Below are 19,594 nucleotides of genomic sequence, written 5' to 3'. Positions count from 1 at the left end.
CTTAATGAAAACTTATGATAAGCAACTCAAATTTTGTCAAGAATAATTTCCTAATAGCACCAGCATCACTTTAGAAGCTGCCCTGACAATGGCGAAGCATCCCTCCTGTGTGCCTCAAGTGTTCATCAGTACCCCACTACCATATCCTGGAATGAAAAGGCCTGTGAACCACAGGAGTAAAGTTTTCTGAGGACAGGGAAAACGTCTTGAGCTCTGCTCACATCCCCAACACAGGCCTCTCTATTCATACTGAGACACTCAATGAGCTGTACAGTGAATGAACACAGAGTAAGACCCTGAGCAAGCAGTCATTAAAACACCTGGATTTGGGGTTTCCGGGTTCCAGTTCTAGGAAGTCAGCCACCTGATACACAATGCTGAATAAACAACTCAAACTGTTCAAGAATCATCTGCCCTGACAGTGGTTAAGTATCCTTCCTGTGTGTTTCAAGTGTTCACCTCTACCCCACCACTGTGCCCTACAGTAAAAAGTTTGTATCTGTGAGCCACAGGCTAACAAAGTCCATCTGCAGCACCAACACTAACACCCTCATGGTCCACAAAGTCACACTGCATTAGACATCTGGGTTTCCTCAACCTTCTCCCTTCCATTTGGAAAAATCAGCACATAGCTCATTCCCCGCTTCCCAAACTCCAAGTTTGGGGTAGAACAGGCATGAGATGCACTGAGTGGCTATGAGGCTAGGGACATCTAGAGGCTCTGAACTGTCACCTCTAACAAGTGACATTAAAAGAGCTCCTCTGCACCTGTGTTCCTGGGGATTAAAAAAGGTTCAGGCATTGTTAGTTTGATATGACTTCCCCAACTGTGGATTCAAGCTTCCAGTGAGCATTTTCCAACTGCCTGGCAATGAGTCACCTGAAAAGCACACTACCAGCACAGCTCCAAAGGTTTCAGAGGGACTGGGCAGCCATGTGGATCAGTTCCCAGAGTTATTCTTCAAGTCCTCCAAAGATCTGTTCTGCCATCCTTAATTATCCAGTAATAAATCAAATCGAGTGGTGTTTCTTTTATTAACTTTGACTGATACACAAAGCTACTGTTTTCTAGGGCTGAAGGGTTCGACTCCCAGCACCCACATGGCAGCTAACAATCATCTACAACTCCAGTTGCAGGGGATTCAACACCATTTTCTAGCCTCTGTGAGCATTGCATGCACAGGTACACATACATTCACGCAGGCAAAATACTCATACAAATAAATAAAAATAAATAATTTTTTTTTAAAAACTACTGTTGGGGCTAGAGAGATGGCTCAGCAGTTAAGATCACTGACTGCTCTTGCAGAGAACCTGGATTTGATTCCCAGCACCCACGTGGTAGCTAACAACTGTCCCTAACTCTATTTCCAGGGTAATCTGACGCCCTCATCTGACCTCCTCCAGCATTGCATGACATGGGTATACTTACATACATGCAGGCATAACACCCATACACATAAAAATAATAATAAAATATTTTTAAAAGAAATTTAAAATAAAATAAAAAGCTACTGTTTTCTATATCTCTTATTGATTTGCAAGGAACTTGATTAAATTCCTACAACTACCCTAATGCAGGGGTAAAAAGTAGGAGCAAGTCCTTTGAAAAGATAAAAGAAATTAGTTAAGGGTTAGGGAAATGGCTCCAGGGGTAAAAGCATCTGTGAAAGCATGAAAATCTGAGTTTGAATCCCCAGAAACCATGTAAAGTGGTCAGGAGTGTAGGACAAGAGTTTATAATAATCCCAGTGCTCCCATAGTGAAATGGGAGGAGTGCATAGAAGAATTCCAAGAGTTCATAGGCCCCCTGGTCTGACATACACAGTGGACAGACCATGAAGAGACCTTGCTGAAACAAGGTGGAAGGCTAGGACTGACATCTGAAGTTATCCTCTGACCTCCACAGGCATGTACCTGCACTCATTCACTCACACACACACACACACACACACACACAATTTTTAAAATTTAAACAATAAATTATATATATATATACACATATATATAAAATCCTAGCACTCAAGAGTTTGAGGCAGAAGCATTAGGAGTCCAAGGTCATTCTCAACTATACATTAAAGTTAAGGCCAGCCTGGGTTACATGAGAGCTTCTAAGAAAAAAAAAGGACTAGTAGAGGGCAAGGGGAAACACTTGTCTAGGATGAACAAGGTTTTGGGTTCCAACCCTGACACTACCTCAAAAAGAAAAAAATATATAAATAATAGTAGAACTATGAAGACTTTAATAGCCAAGTGTGATGACATACATATGGAAGTAAACCCAGGAATTGGCAGACTGAGATATAAGGGTGGTGAATTTGAGCTCCAATCCAGTGGAACAAAGCAATACAATGTTTCAAAAAATACAAAATAAATTTGATTTAAAAATTTACTGCAGAGCTGGGCATGATGGCACACACCTTTAATCCCAGCACTTGGGAGGCAGAGGCAGGTGGATCTCTGTCAGTTCCAAGCCAGCTGGGGCTACAGGAAGATCCTGTCTCAAAAAGACCAAAACAAGAAAGAAAGAAAAAGAAAAGAAAATTACTGCAAAAACTGTACTTCAATAACTTCATTAAAAGATTTTCTTTTCTGTTTTCCTTTTCACTTGCTTGGTTTTTCTTTTAAGATTTTTTAAATTTTATCTTATGTGCATGAGTGCTTTGCCTGCATGTATACCATGTGCATACAGTGCCCACGGAGGTCAAAAGAGGACATCAGAATGTCTAGAAATGGAGGTTGTGTGCCACCATGCGGATGCTGGGAATCGAACCTGGATCTTCTGCAAGAACAGTAAATGCTTTTAAGAGCAACATCTCCAGCCTCTACTTGGTTGAGATGGTGTCTCATGTAACTCAAACAAACTTCAAACTTGCTATGTAGCTAAGGATGACCTTGAACTTCTGACCCTCTTCTCTCAGTTTTTCTGGTGCTGGGATTACAGGCATGCACCACCACACATGATTTATGAGGCACTGGATTTATGAATTCAGGGCTTTGTGTTTGCTAGGCAATCATTTTACCAACTGATGTACATTCCCAGAACTAAAAGATTTTCTTTTTTAAAAGGTAATTGGGTGGCACATACCTGTAATGCCAGCACTCGTAAAATGTAGGCAGGAAGTTTGCTGCAAGTTCAAAGCCAATCTGGTTTGCACAGTAAGTTCTAGGCTACATAGTGAGATCCCCATCTCATAAAGCAAAGCAAAACAAAGATAACCCGTGGGAGACTAGCTACACTAATTATAAAAATGGCTTTCACTCAACTATTCATGAAAATATAAAACACTAGGATTTTCCAACCCATAAATTATGTCATATAATTATAAAAGTAAAACTAACACATAGCCTTTTTAAAAGCTTAAGAATACCTAATTACTAGAATGCCTCATTTAATGATCAATAAGCAATATGACATAAATATTAAAGTATGAACATCGCGCTTTGTTTAAAAAAAAGAAACCATTAACATTTGAAAGAAGAGATCAATAAGAAAATGCATACCATAAAACATAATTAACTTGTCAAATAATAAAACTTTGTAATATTTACAGTTGATAATAATCTGACTAATGAGACACAAACTTGCTGTGACTGCTAATTATAAAATGTCATTCACAAAATAAAAAACATAAAATAGGAGGAAAATAACTTATAAATGAAAGTTTATTACTTACCACAGTGATAGAAAATAGATTTGATGCCAACCCCTATCAAGTGGCAGTAGTAGCCTGGAATGAACTGAGATGGGTCACCAAGGATAGGGCTAGCCCTCTGTCTCAAGGGAGCCATGGTGGGCCTTGAACTCCTAATCCTCCTGCCTCCAACTCCCCAGTACTGGAATACAGGGGTGTACCCTGACACCTAGCAGGGCCTTAAACTTGATTTGGAAAACCATGAGGTTCACTAGGTCTATGTGCTTATAGCAGGCTTTAAATGTGAACTTGAAGAAGCCATGTATGGTTGTGCACATCTATCATTCCACTTAACAGATGCCTGAGACAGGAGGATTGTCATTAGTTAGAGGTCAGTGTGGGCTATATAGTAAGTTGAAGATCAGTCAGAGCTATACACTGAGACCCTGTTTCTAAGCAACAAAAATTAACAAATAAGAGCCGGGCATGGTGGTGCATGCCTGTAGTCCCAGCACTTGGGAGGCAGAGGCAGGTGGATCTTTGTGAGTTCAAGGCCAGCCTGGTCTACTAGCAAGTTCGAGGACATCTAGGGCTACAAGGGAGACCCTGTCTCAAAAAGACAAAAAAAAAAAAAAAATTGACAAATAGATGACACAATTCACAGAATAGATGTTACTGAGCACTGAATAGGCATCTAGAAGAAATCCACAGAGACGAAGATGAATGTCACCAAAGATGCACAGCAGCCTTTGGAGGAAATCCCACACACAGACATTCTAGCAAAATTTCAGAAGGTCTATTCTAAAGGACAAACCATTAGAGTGGAAAAACCATGACCTACAAAAGAGAATCAGACTGACACCAGGCTTAACAATGGATAACCAAAATGAGCAATTTCTTCAAAGTTCTAGGAGAAAAATATTTTGAGTCCAAAATTCTATGAAGACCCAACTAACAACATGTATGCCAATAAAATAAAGACATTTGAGGAATGCAAAGATTTAGAAAGTTTATCACCAATACCTTTCACAGGAAAAATTAGATAAAGATTTTTTTCAGCAAAGCAAAACACAATATAACTTTTTATTTTATTTTGAGACAGGATCTCACCATGAATCTCTTACTAATCTGGAACTCTCTTTCTAGACAAGGCTAGCCTGGAACTCATAGAGATCTGCCTGCCTCTGCCTCTGAAGTGCTGGATTAAAGGCATGAACCACCATGCCTAGCAGCACAATATAGTTTAAAAATAATGGTAAAGCAATACAAGAAACATTGGAGTAAACAGGAGAGTAAATGTGAAATACAAATCTTTTTTATATAAATCTTAAAAAGCATATATGCAGAGAGAGGAGTCAGGGTGAATATGATTAAAATACAATGCATACATGTATGAATTCTCAAAGGAAAAAAAATATATATATATTGGACTTTTTGAGGTAGGGTCTCCCTGTAGCCCTAGCTGGCCTAGAATTCACTATGTAGACCAGGCTGGCCTTGAACTCAAGAGATCTGCCTGCCTCTGCCTTCTGAGTGCTGGGAAGCTAAATAATGTTCCTGACAATTTTTCACTCTATATTTGTTTGAAAATAATTATATTACCTTTTAAAGAATTTTTATTATTATTTTATTTTATATGTATTGCCTGCATGTAAGTGCACCCGTGTCATGCAATGCCTGCAGAGGTCAGAAGAGGATGTTGGATCCCCTGGAACTGGAGTTACTGATGGTTGTTAGCCGCCATGTGGGTTCTGGGAATCAAACCCAGGTCCTCTGTAAGAATCGCCAGTGATCTTAACTGCTGAGCCATCTCTTCAGCCCCATTTTTTTTTTTTAATGTAGCTCATACATAGCTCATACATGTAACCTAACTCAGTGGTAGAGTGCTTGCCTAGGATATGCAACAGGCCCTATTATTGTTATTACTAAATCATTATAATAATGCAGTAAAAATGTAGATGTACATGTTGTATAGCTAGCTATGCCCTACAGGCGAGTAGCTAAGTGGTAGAGCACTACCTAACATTCAAGAGGCCCTAAACCCAATTTCTAACATCTCCCCCTCCTAGTCCCAGGAAATGTATTTTTGTGTTTTGTAACTGTTTCAAATAAATGAAGATTATTTCCAGGTTCGGTGGAGCAAAGCACTCAGAGGGAGTTCAGGTGATCAGGCCTTAAATAACACTGGCCACTCAGCAGGAGAAGCTGGGATTTGAGATCCAACATCAACCCACAGAACAAAGGAAATACACATTTGTAGACTTCAGAGTGGACAGGTCTCTGAACTTAGCAGTTTAGGGAGGGTGCTAGGTAGGAGATAAAGCTGTAATTTAGGAAATTAATCCTACTGTCCTACCCTGTCTTGGGGCTGTGACATGCTAGAAGTTTAGCAGCTTAGGGAAGGTACTAGATAAAATACAAGCCATGGCTCTCTGAAGGAGCAGCTTCTGTGATCTCACAGTAATTATCAAAAGTTTTTTAATATTAAAATTTTAATACTCAGGAAAAAATTTAAGTTTAACACTCTGAGCATTATGGAACCAGGAAATAGAAAGTTCATTTGTTTGTAGTGCAGGAGATCAAACACAACCCAGGAACTTGTACAAGCTTCTCAAGCACTCTGTCCAGAGATACATTCCCTAGTCCTGATGTTTAGATTAAATACATATACATATATACGTGTATGTGTGTGTGTGTGTGCATTATATTTTATACACACAAAGAGCTCTGAGGCCAGATCCAGATCACTGGATTTCTGCAGCTTCCTTGTATGCTCAGGGTAGTTACTGGGGTGCAGAGTTTGAGAGCAGAGACTAGGCAAGGAGTGCACCCAATTCCCTCAGTCCTCCCATTCTAGTCACTCAGCTGGGACACTGGCCAACGCTGGCTGTACAAACTAGGGGTGTTTCTGGAGCCAAAGAGAGCCTGCCTGGCCCAAAGATGAAAAGTCCAGAGACAGCAAAGCTCATTAGGGCCAGTAGCAATTCAGAAGGCAAGCTTCTGAAATGAATATGGCACCCAGTGGCAACATACCCTGGTGGGCCTAGCCCAAGGCCCCCACACAGCACCAACCTATGCTATAGAAACAGAAAGGAGCTGCAACAGACCCCAGCTAGGACCCACAACCCCTGGGAGAAATACACAGGACAGGCAAATCCCAGCATCAGAGGACCTGGAAAGAGTTTTCTCCAAATTCTTTCTGGGTCTAAGCTACTTCACTCAGAATAATTACTTCCATCTATTTACCTCTGCTTCTGTCTTCTTTCTCTTTCCCCACCCGACTCTGTTAGTTCACCATTGTCATCTTCAACTCTAATACCTTTCATTTCATATTTTATGTTATTTTGTGATTTTATTTTCTATGGCTATTGGTAGCACAGTAGTTGTCTTGTTTTTATTACTTTATTTTATTACTTTATTTATTTATTTATTTTGGTGTTTTGAGACAGGGTCTCCCTATAGCCCCAGCTAGCCTGGAACTCACTATATAGACCAGGTTGGCCTTGAACTCACAGAGACCAGCCTGCCTCTGCCTCTGCGCTAGCTTGGGATTTAATTGTTTTTACTGTATTGTTACTTTATCATGAAGACAGGAGTTCGGTCCAGCATCCACATCAGGAGACTCATAAACACCTGTAATTCTAGCTCTAAGTGATCGTGCCCTCTTTGGGCCTCTGTGGGCAACCCCCCCCCACACACACATACACAACTAAAATAATATAAGCACATATATTAATAAATATAAGTATTAATAAAAATAATAGGAACTGGAAAGTTGGCTTCTGCTGTCCAGCCTAACAACCTCAGTTCAATCTCCAGGACCTACATGGCAGAGGGAAAGAGCCATGGCATGTGTAAGAAATGTAATTCTTTTTCTTTTTTTTTGGTTTTTTGAGACAGGGTCTCCCTGTAGCCCCAGCTGTCCTGGAACTCACTATGTAGACCAGGCTGGCCTTGAACCCACAGAGTTCCACCTGCCTCTGCCTCCCGAGTGCTGAGAAACGTAATTCTTAAAATTGTTTAAAACAGGGGCTGGAGAGATGGCTCAGCAGTTAAGAGCACTTGCTGCTCTTGCAGAGGACCCAGGTTCAGTTCTCAGTACCCACACGATGACACAAAACCATCTATAACTCCAGTTTCAGGGGATCAGATGGCCTCTTCTGGCCTTCTTGGGCACTGTACACACATGGTGCACTTAAATATATGCAGGTAAAACACTCAAATACATAAAATGAAAATAAATATTTAAAAAATAAGTAAAAATAGGCCAGGTATGATGGCACATGCCTTTAATCCTGGAGGCAGAAGTGGGAGGATCTCTGTGAGTTCAAGGCCAGCCTGGTCTACATAGTTCAGGCCAGCTGGGGTTACAGGGAGACCCAGTCTGAAAAAACAAAAACAAAGAAAAAAGAGAAACTCACTTCATAAGCAATTACACCAACAGAAAGTAAAAGAATGGAAAATGATAGTCGAAAGCAAACAGAACCTAAAGCCAAGCAGGGCTAGCTATATGCATATCTGAAAAAGCAGGCTTCAAAATAAAAATCCTAAGGAGGTATAAAGAAGGCTACCACACATTAATAAAGACAGCAAGCCATCATGGACATACAATGATTGAAAATATATGTGCACTGAATGTTGGTATACTTTGTCTCATCCTAAAGGAAACATTATTGGATATAGTGACAGACAGGTCTAGATGCAATGACAATGGATGACTTCAATAGCCAGGTGTCACCAACAGATCATCTAAACCAAATAACAATAATGATAAATCAACAAACTAGAGTTAGTGGCACATAGATGAAATGGACTCAACAAGTGCCTAGAAAATATTCAATCTAACAGCTCCAAAGTTTACATTCATCTCATCAGCCTGTGGAACTTCCTCTAAAGTAGATCACATTTTAGGCAGTAAAGCAAGCTTTTAAAGATACAAACTTAGGGACCGGAGAGATGGTTCAGTGGTTAAGAGCACTGGCTGTTCTTGCAGACGACCTAGGTTTGAATCCCAGCATCCACGGGGTGGTTAACAACTGTCTGTAACTCCAGTTCCAGGGGATCTGATGCCCTCTTCTAGCATACTTGGACATTGTACAACATGGGTACACTTACACACATGCAAGCATAACACTCATACACGGAAAATAAACAAATTTAAAAAAAAAATTTTTTTTTTTTTTTTTGGTTTTTTTGAGACAGGGTCTCCCTGTAGCCCCAGCTGTCCTGGAATAGACCGGGCTGGCCTTGAACTCACAGAGATCCACCTGCCTCTGCCTCCCAAGTGCTGGGCGTGTGCCACCATGCCTGGCCAAATTTAAAATTTTTTTAAAACCTACAAAATTAAGCATGATAGTGCACACCTTTAATCTCAGCACTTGAGAGGCAGAAGCAGGTGAAATTCTGAGTTTGAGGCTAGCCTGATCTATATAACAAGTTCCAAGCTAACTAGGGTACAAAGTGAGACCCTGTCTCAAAAAAAATTCTTAGAGCCAATCAACAGTTTCAACAAAGTAGCAGGAAATAATATCAACATAAAACATCAATAATTAACCAGGTGTGGTGGCCCATGCCTATAATCCCAGCACTTGGGAAGTGGAGGGAGGAGGACCAGATGTTCAATATCATTCTTAGCTACACAGCATGTCCAAGGTCAGCCTGGGCTACAAGAGGAAAAACTGTCACGTCGCATTCACAATAGCATCAAAACAAACTATATAAATAAAGGCTGGTGAGATAGCTCAGCTGTTAAGCATATACTGTTCTTGCAGAGGACTTGAGTTCAATTCCCAGCTCACAACTGCCTATAATTCCAGCCTCGGGGAATCCTTTGGCCTCCGCATGCATCCAAGGTCAGCCTGGGCTACAAGAGGAAAAACTGTCACGTCGCATTCACAATAGCATCAAAACAAACTATATAAATAAAGGCTGGTGAGATAGCTCAGCTGTTAAGCATATACTGTTCTTGCAGAGGACTTGAGTTCAATTCCCAGCTCACAACTGCCTATAATTCCAGCCTCGGGGAATCCTTTGGCCTCCGCATGCACCTGCACTTGTACGTACACACACACACACACACCACACACACACACACACACACACACACACACACACACACCCCACAAAATAAACATTCTTAAAATATAAAATTAAATTAAATTAAATATCCAGGCGTGGTGGCACACACCTGTACTCTCAGCACTCAGGAAGCAGAAGGATCAAGAGTTCAAAGCCATCCTCAACTATATAGTGAGTCCAAGGCTAGCCTGGACTATGAGACCCTGTCAAATAAACAAATAATAAATAAATAAATAAATAAATAGTCTAATAATGAACCTAACCAAGGAGGTCAAGGTCACTACAATGAAAACTTGAAACCAATGAAGAATGAAACTAAAGGACAAAACTGAAGAAGACGGGCTGGGGATATTGCTCAGTTGGTACAGTGTTTGCCTAGCACACAAAGCCCTAGGTTCACTCCCCAGTGCCACATAAACCAGGAATAGTGTTATACTCCTGTAATCTCAGCACTTGAGAAGTGGAGGCAGGAGGATAAATTCATGATCATTTTCAGCAAGTTTGAGGTCAGCCTGGGATACACTGAGACCCTGTTCTCAAAAAACAAAGTACATTGAAAAAAAAAATTAAAGATGGCACTGGAAGACAGAAGGGCAGCCCATGCACACAGATCCGCGAGCATTGTGAAAATGGATATACTGACAAAAGTCATCTACAAATTCAGTGCAATTCCCATCAAAATCCCAGTGACATTCTTTGCAGAGATAGAAAAAGAATCCTGAAATTCACGTGAAAGCACAAAAACTCTGAATAACACTGAAGAGTTTAATACCGAATAAAGCAATCCTAAGCAGAAAGGGCAATGCTGCGAGTTATCACAAGCTCTCATCTCAAATTATACTCCAGCCCAGCGTGGTGACAAACGCCTTTAATACTAGCACTTGGGAGGCAGAGAGGCAGGTGGATCTCTGTGAGATCAAGGTCAGCCTGCTCTACATAGAGAGTTACAGGCCAGATGAGGCTACAGGGAGACTGTCTCCAAAAAAAAAAAAAAAAAAACCCACAAAAATCAAATTATACTTCAGAGCCATAGTAACACAACAGCATGTACTGGCGCAAGACACACAGACCAGTGCAATTGAACAGCATAGAATAGAGGACCTAGGAACAAACCCACACCACTACAATCACTGAACTTTTGGAAAATGGGTCAGAAACATACAATAGAGGAGAAAAAAACTGTTCTCTACAAATGGTACTGGGAAAAGTAGACAGGCATCTGTAGAAGAATAACTAAATCCCTACCTTTCACCTGTACAAAAATCAATTCAAAATAGATGTAAGACCTAAAAAATACTTCAAGACATAGGAATAGACAAGGACTTTCTGAAAAGTATTCCAACGGGATAAGAAATAATATTAAAAATTGACCAATGAAATTGCATAAAATTAAAAAGCTTCATAGCAAAGAAAAACATCAACAGAATGAGTCGACGGTCCACATAGGAAAGAAAGTTTTTGCCAACTAAGTATCTGATGGGGGATTAAACATCTAGAATCTCAAAGAACTCAAGCCAGACTTGGTGGTTCCTGCTTGTAATCTCAGCACCAGGAAGATGAGACAAGATTGCCAAGAGTTCAAGGCCAGCTTGGGCTACATTATCAGTTCAGAGTACAGCGTAAAAACCCTATCTCAAAACAAAGACATGGTCAGAAGCGATAGAAAGCAAACATCCAGGAGGAGTGGCCCACACTTGTGATCCCAGCTCTTGGGAGGTAGAGGCAGGAATATCGGGGTTACAAGGTCAGACTCACCTGCATAACAAGCTCAAAGGTAGCCTGGGCTACATGAAACTCTGTCTTACAAAAGAAAATATCCTGATGTCAACCCCTGACCCCCACATTGCACCTGTACATACATTACATACACGAATAAGCTACAAAAAACCACACTTGTTAGAATTCTCCGTATCTTTTTTAATATTTTATTTATTATTTTTATTTTATGTGTATGCATATGCTGCCTGCCTGTAGGTAAGTGCACCCATGTCGTGCAATGCCTGGGGAGGACAGAAGAGACTGTCGGATCCTCTGGAACTAGAGTTATAGACAGTTGTTAGCTGCCATGTGGGTGCTGGGATTCAAACCCTGGTCTTCTGCAAGAATAGTGTTCTTAACCGCCGAGCCAACTCTCCAAGTCCCAGAATTCTCCATATCTAAATAAGACTTGGTAATTTATTTTTCTGGCAAAATTTTATTTTTATAAATACCTAATAGCATAAATATGTAATAATAAACACTGAGGTGAAAAAAATGTAAATATTAGCTGGATATGGTAACACAGGTCTACATTTAGAGCACTCAAGCACTTAGGAGGGCGAGGTAGGAAGATCATGAGTTCCAGGCAAGTTTAGCCTACACAGAAAATTGCTGCTAAAAAAAAAAAAAAAAAAAGTTAAAGATTACTCAGTTGTTTTAGACAGAGAAAAAGTATTCTCCATTAATACCAATGAAATGTAAATTTCCTTAAATCTGTACCCTCAAAGAAAGCACCACTCAAAACAAACAATGGCAAAACACTCTCCCGTTTGCTAAAGCCCACTTTCAAAAACTTTTATTTCAATATGCTAACTAGCAGGGCACATTGGCCCATGCTTTTAATCCCAGAACTGGGGGGCAGAACCAGGGTTACATAGGCAACCCTGTCTCAAAAATAAGAAAAAAGGGGCTAGAGAGATGGCTCAGTGGTTAAGAGTGCTGGCTGCTCTTTCAGAGGATCTGGGTTCAGTTGCCGGCATCCACACGCTGGCTAACAGCCATCCATAACTCTAGTTCCAGGAGATCCAACACCCTCTTCTCCATGGGCCTTGCACGACACAGGTGTGCTTACTACATACATGCAGGCATTACACTCATGCACATAAAATTTAAAAAACTAAAATTTTAAGAGAAAAAACAATATGTAACACTAATAAAAGTATGCATGATGCAAACTAAAGAAAGCCAACTGGAGCTGGGATGTAGCTCAGAGGTAGCATGCATGTAGCATGCATGATGTCTTGAGTTCAATTCCTGCCACCACACAAACAAAAATTTTATACACACACACACACACACACACACACACACACACACAAATCAAGACTAGAAAGATGGTTCAGCAGTTAGAAGCACTGACTGCACCTGCAGAGGACCTGGGTTCAACTCCCAGCACCCACACAGTGGCTAACAACCATCTATAACTCCAGTTCCAGGGGATCTGACACCCTTTCTGACCTCTGCAGGCATTACAGAACATACATGCAGGTAATACACTCATACAAAAAATAAAAATAAATAATAAATTTTAATAGATACAAATCATATTAGTACATATAAATTACATTTTTGTATTTTGTACACATACACACATAAAAACACCATACCACATCAAAATTTACCACACCAAAAATTACTCCCATTTACCACAAGGAAAATTAGAGCAAAACAGGGGTTCCACTAGATGGTTCAGAGGATATGCCAATAACCCTGACAATCCATGGACCCCCCACACAAAAGTGAAAAGACAGAACTGACTCCAGGCACCATGGCATGTGAGTGACCCCCACACACACATACTATAATTTTTTTTTCTTTAAGAAGCAAAGGGGGGGGCTGGAGAGAAGGCTCAGCAGTTAAGAGCACTGACTGCTCTTGCAGAGGACCCAGGTTCGATTCCCAGCACCCACATGGCAGCTACCAACTGTCCTTAACTCCAGTTCCAGGGGAATCCGAAGCCCTCTTCTGACCTCCACAGCACTGCACGACATGGGTACACTCACATACATGCAGGCAATACATTCATACATATAAAATAAAAATAATAAATAAAAAAAAATTTTTTAAAGAAGCAAAGAGGGGCTAGAGAGATGGCTCAGTGGTTAAGAGCACTGACTGCTCTTGCAGAGGACCCGGGTTCGATTCCCAGCACCCACATGGCAGCTACCAACTGTCCTTAACTCCAGTTCCAAGGGACTCTGAAGCCCTCTTCTGACCTCCTCGGCATTGTAACACACAGGTGCACTCACATATATGCAGGCAATACACTCATACACATAAAATAAAAATAATAAATAAAATATTTTTTAAAAAAGCAAAAGCATTTTCCTCATGTCATGAAAAACACAAAACATTTTTCTGATCCAAAAGGAAAACATTTCACTTACTAGCATGCTTATCCGCAAGCATTATAAGCGTGTTGGAAATATCACGTCGTCTGTAAAAGCACACTACTTTTGCTTCCACGTTTCCACTTGCAGTCTAAGAAATAAGAAAAATAAAAGTCACATGGCTATGGAACCTAGGATGTAGCGCAAGGATAAAAATGTACCTAAATGCCACTGCTGGGTGTGGTGGCACATACCTATAATCCCAGCACTTCGAAGCCTGAGACAGGAGGAGTACAAAATGTTAGAAGCTAATCTGATCTACATAGAGGTTCAGGAGCTCCAAGACAGCATAAGACCCTGTTTTAAAAACTCAGGGAGGAGCTGGAGAGATGGCTCAGTGGTTAAGAACACTGTTCTTACAGAAGACCTGGGTTCGAATCCCAGTACCCACATGGCAGCTAACAACTGTCTGTAACTCCAGTTCCTGGGGATCTGACAGCTTCTGTTCTCCTCGGGCATTGCACGACACAGGTGCACTTACTTACATGCAGGTAAAACACACATAACATAAAATAAAAATAATAAATAAAATATTTTAAAAAATAAAATAAAGGGGCTGGAGAGATGGCTCAGAGGGTAAGAACACTGGCTGTTCTTGCAGAAGACCCAGGTTCAAATCCCAACACCCACGTGATGGCTAACAACTGTCCATAACTCCAGTTCCAGGGAATCCAACAACCTCTTCTGTCCTCTGCAGGCATTGCATGACACAGGTGCACTTAACTACATGCAGGCAATACGCGCATACACATAAAATAAAAATAATAAAATATTAATAAATAATAAATACAATAAAAACACCTTTAATCTCAGCACTCAGGAGGCAGAGGCAGGCAGATCATTGTGAGTTCAAGGCCAGCCTGGTCTACAGCCTGGTCTACATAGTGAGTTCAGGTCAGCTGGGGGAGACCCTCAGGAAGAAGTCAGAAGTTTCAGCCCTACTCCAAGGCATGATTCCCAGAAGGCAGTGCTGGTGGTGCTTGCCTTTAATCTCAGTACTCTGAAGGCAGAGGCAAGTGACTCTCTGTGAGATTGAGGCCAGCCTGGTCTACATAGGGAGTTCCAGGCCAGCTGGGGCTACAAGGAGATCCTATTTTAAAAAAGAGAGAGAGAGAGAGAGAGCAATACCCCTAATTTTGTATGTTTTTGAGACAGAGTTTCCTGTAGACTAGCCTGGCCATGAATTCCTCTCCTGATCATCCTGCCTCCTACACAACCATGCCAGGTTAATCCCTCAAATATTAAAAGCCACATATAATTTATTTGTGACATTACAATCAGTCCTCTTCAAACTCATTGTCACATACCACAGATTAAGTGTAACATCCTCCAGACCCTGCCCTAAGCATCTGACACTCAGCTATGGTAAACCTCTGTAAGTGCAGCAGGCACCACACAGAATGGACCTGGAAAAACATTCTCCAGTTCCCTGGAGTCCACACAGTCAGTAATCTTAGTAGTACTTACTTTACCTTCACGTATGAAAACATTCAAAACCATGAGCTATGAACATTGGAGCTTTCATTTCTTTTTGACTACAGTCTAAAATACAATCAGCATTCAGTTAGGCTGTAATTTACCGCAGCTGAGGCCCAGGCGCCTCTTCTATTCTCGATAAATTCTGAAAGCTTTCAAGAAGGTCAATCATTCATTACCAAGCTCTTTATAAAAACACATAGATTACAATAAAATGTTACTGTAATTTCCAATTTCTAACATACTTGGAACATGCTCTCAGAATTTCCCTGGACTTACATATATATTCAAATAAAATATACTATAATAAATTTGTCAATTTTATGAAGTTTAACAGCAATATTTTAGTGAGGTACAGTACTGCGGAAATATCGCCCCTTAAAACTGAAATCTTATTAAACCTCTACCTTTAAAATGCCAATATATTCACAATATTGTGATCAAACTCGTCCTCCAGATGTAATGATCCAGCAATCTCCTAAATGAACAGACCAATATTTCCATGTAAATAAAATCTATGATTTCAACTCTAAGCTTTCTCATTTTGGTCTCATTAGTGAGCTCTTCCAACATCAACACTCTACAGAGATGATTAAATTTTTACTGAAACTTGCTTGAGGGATGAAGATGTTATTCAGAATAAATATTTCTATATCTCTCAGACCTCACTAAGTAACACAGGTTGGCCTAGAACTCACAACCATGTGTCAGCCTCCCTACTGCTGGAATTAATGGGTATGCAGCACCACACCTAAATTCAAAATAAATAACCTCAAGACTGGAGGGTGTGGTTCAGTGAAGGGGTGCATTCTAAGCATGTGTACAGCCTGGGGTTCAATCCCAGGCAACAAAAGCAATTCTCTTCCAGATCATAAGCAACACTCTTGACTATGGGGTCCTTCACAACTACAAAATAGCACTGTTTTTCCTTCTCCAAAATACAGACCAATTCTCTGAAGCTACGCTATTCAAAATAATGGTCCATTGAGGAGTGGCTGGTCTACAACTGTGGTATATAAAGAAATGAGTGCAAAGACTGAGGACATGTACATTAGACATTAAGAGTTAATTTTGAGCTCAGTGAGCCACCACCACACCTGTAATCATATACAAGGGAGGCTGAGACAGAGATTATCAGGAATTAAGACAGACAAGCCTGAGCTTCAAACTGAGACCTTGTCTCAAAAAAAAAAAGGGCCACAGACACAACTCAATGATAGACACTTGCCTAGTCGTGCAACACCCTGAGTTCAATCCCCAATATGCCAAAAGAAAAAGAAAAAAAAAAAAAAAAAAAAAAAAAAAAAAAAAACAGATGGGAGCTTTCCTAATTTCTGTGCCTGTTCCCAATATTCCCAAGTGGCAGGGGAGCGCCTGACTCCATGAAATGACTTGAGGGAATCTTCTGAAATTATTTGCAAAAGTTTGCATATACAAGTGGGGCAGCCGAACATAGTATTCAGCACTCAGTAGGAAGAAGCAGGATTGCCCCAGGTTTGGGGCCAGCCCTGTCTACACAGCAAGTTCAAGGCCAGCAGGGCTATACTGTGTGAGACCTTGTCTCAAATGAAACAAAATACAGAATACAGTTCAGTGGTAGGGCATTTGCCTAGCATATGCTCAATGCTTAGTCCGGGGTGGGGGGTGGGGCGCAGAACTAAGTACAGCTAACCACTCTAGCACAGCCACACATGGCTACAACCTACTTAACCCTAACCCTCCAGCTTTCAGGAGGTGAAAGCAATAAAATCAGGAGTTCTAGGCCACACTGAGAGACATGAGGCCCTGTCTCAAAAAACAAATCACACTATCAAAATGAAAACTAAGCTATGTATGGTGTCCCACATCTATAATCCCAGCACTCAGGAGGTGAAGCAGAGGATCACAGTGAGTGCAAAGCCAACTTGGGTTTCTAGTAAGTTTCAGGCAAGCCTGAGGTACAAAATGAGTCCCAGTCTCTAACAGAAACTCCAAAGTCAAACACTTGCGAATATCAGTGTAAATGAGCAAGAGAAGAGCGATGGCTTCCCTCAGATACTCAGCTAGTGATGCTTCTCCCCTCCTCCACAAAGACATTAAACATGAAAGTGAAAGTGGGGGCAAATTAGGTGGCCAAAATATACAGACTATGAAGATACACAGAAATTATAACATGACCTAAAAAAAGATCGATAACATGTAACAAGTGAATTTATATCTATGAGTATAACTTCCTTATTTCCTGAGACCATATATATTTGTTTGTTTGTGTAGCCCAGGATAGCCTGGAACTTGCCAGGCAGACAGTCTGGCCTCCATCTAACAGAGATCCACCTGTTTCTGCCTCCCAAATGCTGGGATTAAAGGTGTGCACCACCACACCCTACAGATTTTTAAGAAAAAAAAAAAAAAAATCTCATTATTGTGGTCATGAAGCAATCTTTCAAAATGTATGTAGCCCTGGGCAAAGCATGGTAGTACAAGTCTGTGATCCAGCACTAAGGAGGCTCAAGGATGGGAAGCACACACCAGTAATCCCAGAATTTAGGAGGCCGAGGCAGAAAATTCAGGTCTATCCTTTGCCTCACAGTGAGTTAAAGGCCAGCCTGGGCTATGTGAGACCCTATTTTGTTTTGTTTTAGGTTTTAATTTTTTGAAACAGAGTCTTCTGGGACGGGGGCTATGTGAGGGTGACAAAGGGAAAGGGGAAGTGTTATAAAGATGACTTTATGTATGAAATACACAAAAATTCAATTAAAAAAAAAATTTTTTAAAGCCGGGTGTGGTGGCACACACTTTAGTGCCAGCACTCAGAAGGCAATGGCAGGGGGATTTCTGAGTTCCAGGCCAGCTGGGGCTACAGGGAGACCCTGTCTCAAAAAAAAGAAAAGAAAAAAACAAACCCAAAAAACAAACAAAACAAAAAGGAAACAGGGTCTTCTGGCCCGGAACTAGCTATATTAGAGCAGGCTGGTCTTGATCTCACAGAAATACACCTGCCTCTGCCTCCTGGGTGCTGGGATTAAAGGTGTACACAACCATACCAAGCAAGACCCTGTTTTAAGAAAGGATAAAGATAAAGGGGATGGGGGGAGGGGAGCCAGGCTGGACAGACAGCTCAGTGGTGCTGGTTAAGAGCACACACTGATCTTGCACAGGTCAGAGTTCAGTTCCCAGCACCCATGTAGGGTGGCTCACAAATGCCGGTAAATCCAAGCTCTCAGGGGATCCAATGCCTCTGGCCTCCAGGCATACATATGCCAGTATGCAGATCAGAGGACAACTTGGTTCTTGGTTCTCCCCTACCATGTGGGTTCCAGGGATTGAGTTCAGGTGATCAGGTGGCAAGCACCTTCACCTGCTGAACCATCTCACCAGCCTCTTTTTGCCTTTCTTTTTTTTTTCTTTCTTTTTTTCTTTTTTTCCCATTTTGCAGTGTTAGGAATGGAACCCATAGCCTTAGAAATGATAGGCAAGTACCATACCACTAAGCCACCTCCAGCCTTAAATTAAATATTTGAAGGTGATAAATGATATGGAATAAAGCAAGAGGGGGAGACTTTTTTTTTTTTGGCTTTTTGAGACAAGGGCTCCCTGTAGCCCCAGTTGGCCTGGAACTCACTATGTAGACCAGGCTGGCCTTGAACTCACACAGAACCGCCTGCCTCTCCAGGCCTGTGCCACCAGGATGGCTACATTTTTATTTTCTGAGACTGTCTCATGTTACCCAGGTTGGCCTTGCACTATGTAGCTAAAGGTGACCTTGAATTTACAATCCTGCCTCCATCTCTCCAGTACTGGGATTATAGGCATGACCACAACACCCAATTCCTTTTCTATACTGGGTATTGAACCCAGAGCTTCCTATGTGTTAGATAAGCACGCTATCACCTGAGCTACATTCAGCTCTTCTAAACACTAGGGATACATAGGTAATATAAAACATGTATCTAGGAAAGGAAAACATAAACTATAATCTCATAAATAAAAGCAAAATTACAGAAGTGCTATATTTAGAATGTCACAGCATTGTGCATTGTAAACATATAATATGGAAATTAAATTTTGCTGTCTCTTTTGAGCCTCCCAATGGGGGAGGAGAATTGCACCCAGAACCATCCAGAGTCCTTTTAAGATACTGGAACTGGGGTTGGAGAGATGGCTGAGCAGTTAAGAGCACTGACTGCCTGACTGCTCTTGCAGAGGACCTGGGTTCGATTCCCGGCACCCACATGGCAGCTATGAACCATCCTTAACTCCAGTTCCAGGGGAATCCGA

At 41.1% G+C, this 19,594-nt stretch overlaps 1 protein-coding gene across 1 annotated transcript in view; it reads right to left on the bottom strand.

The window, feature by feature from the left end:
• The window catches only part of Mta3 (metastasis associated 1 family member 3), a 156,657-nt gene that overhangs the window by 131,453 nt on the left and 5,610 nt on the right, over positions 1-19,594 (bottom strand). The window contains exon 4 of the mRNA XM_029564838.1: positions 13,859-13,952. Within this exon, the coding sequence (XP_029420698.1) occupies positions 13,859-13,952 (94 nt within the window). The remainder of the gene's footprint in view (positions 1-13,858; positions 13,953-19,594) is intronic.

The sequence above is a fragment of the Nannospalax galili genome, unplaced genomic scaffold, assembly GCF_000622305.1.
Source record: "Nannospalax galili isolate Female #2095 unplaced genomic scaffold, S.galili_v1.0 scaffold257, whole genome shotgun sequence".
Classification (NCBI taxonomy): domain Eukaryota; kingdom Metazoa; phylum Chordata; class Mammalia; order Rodentia; family Spalacidae; genus Nannospalax; species Nannospalax galili.
The sequence above is the reverse complement of the archived record's forward strand: the minus strand, read 5'-3'. Positions and strand labels throughout refer to the sequence as shown.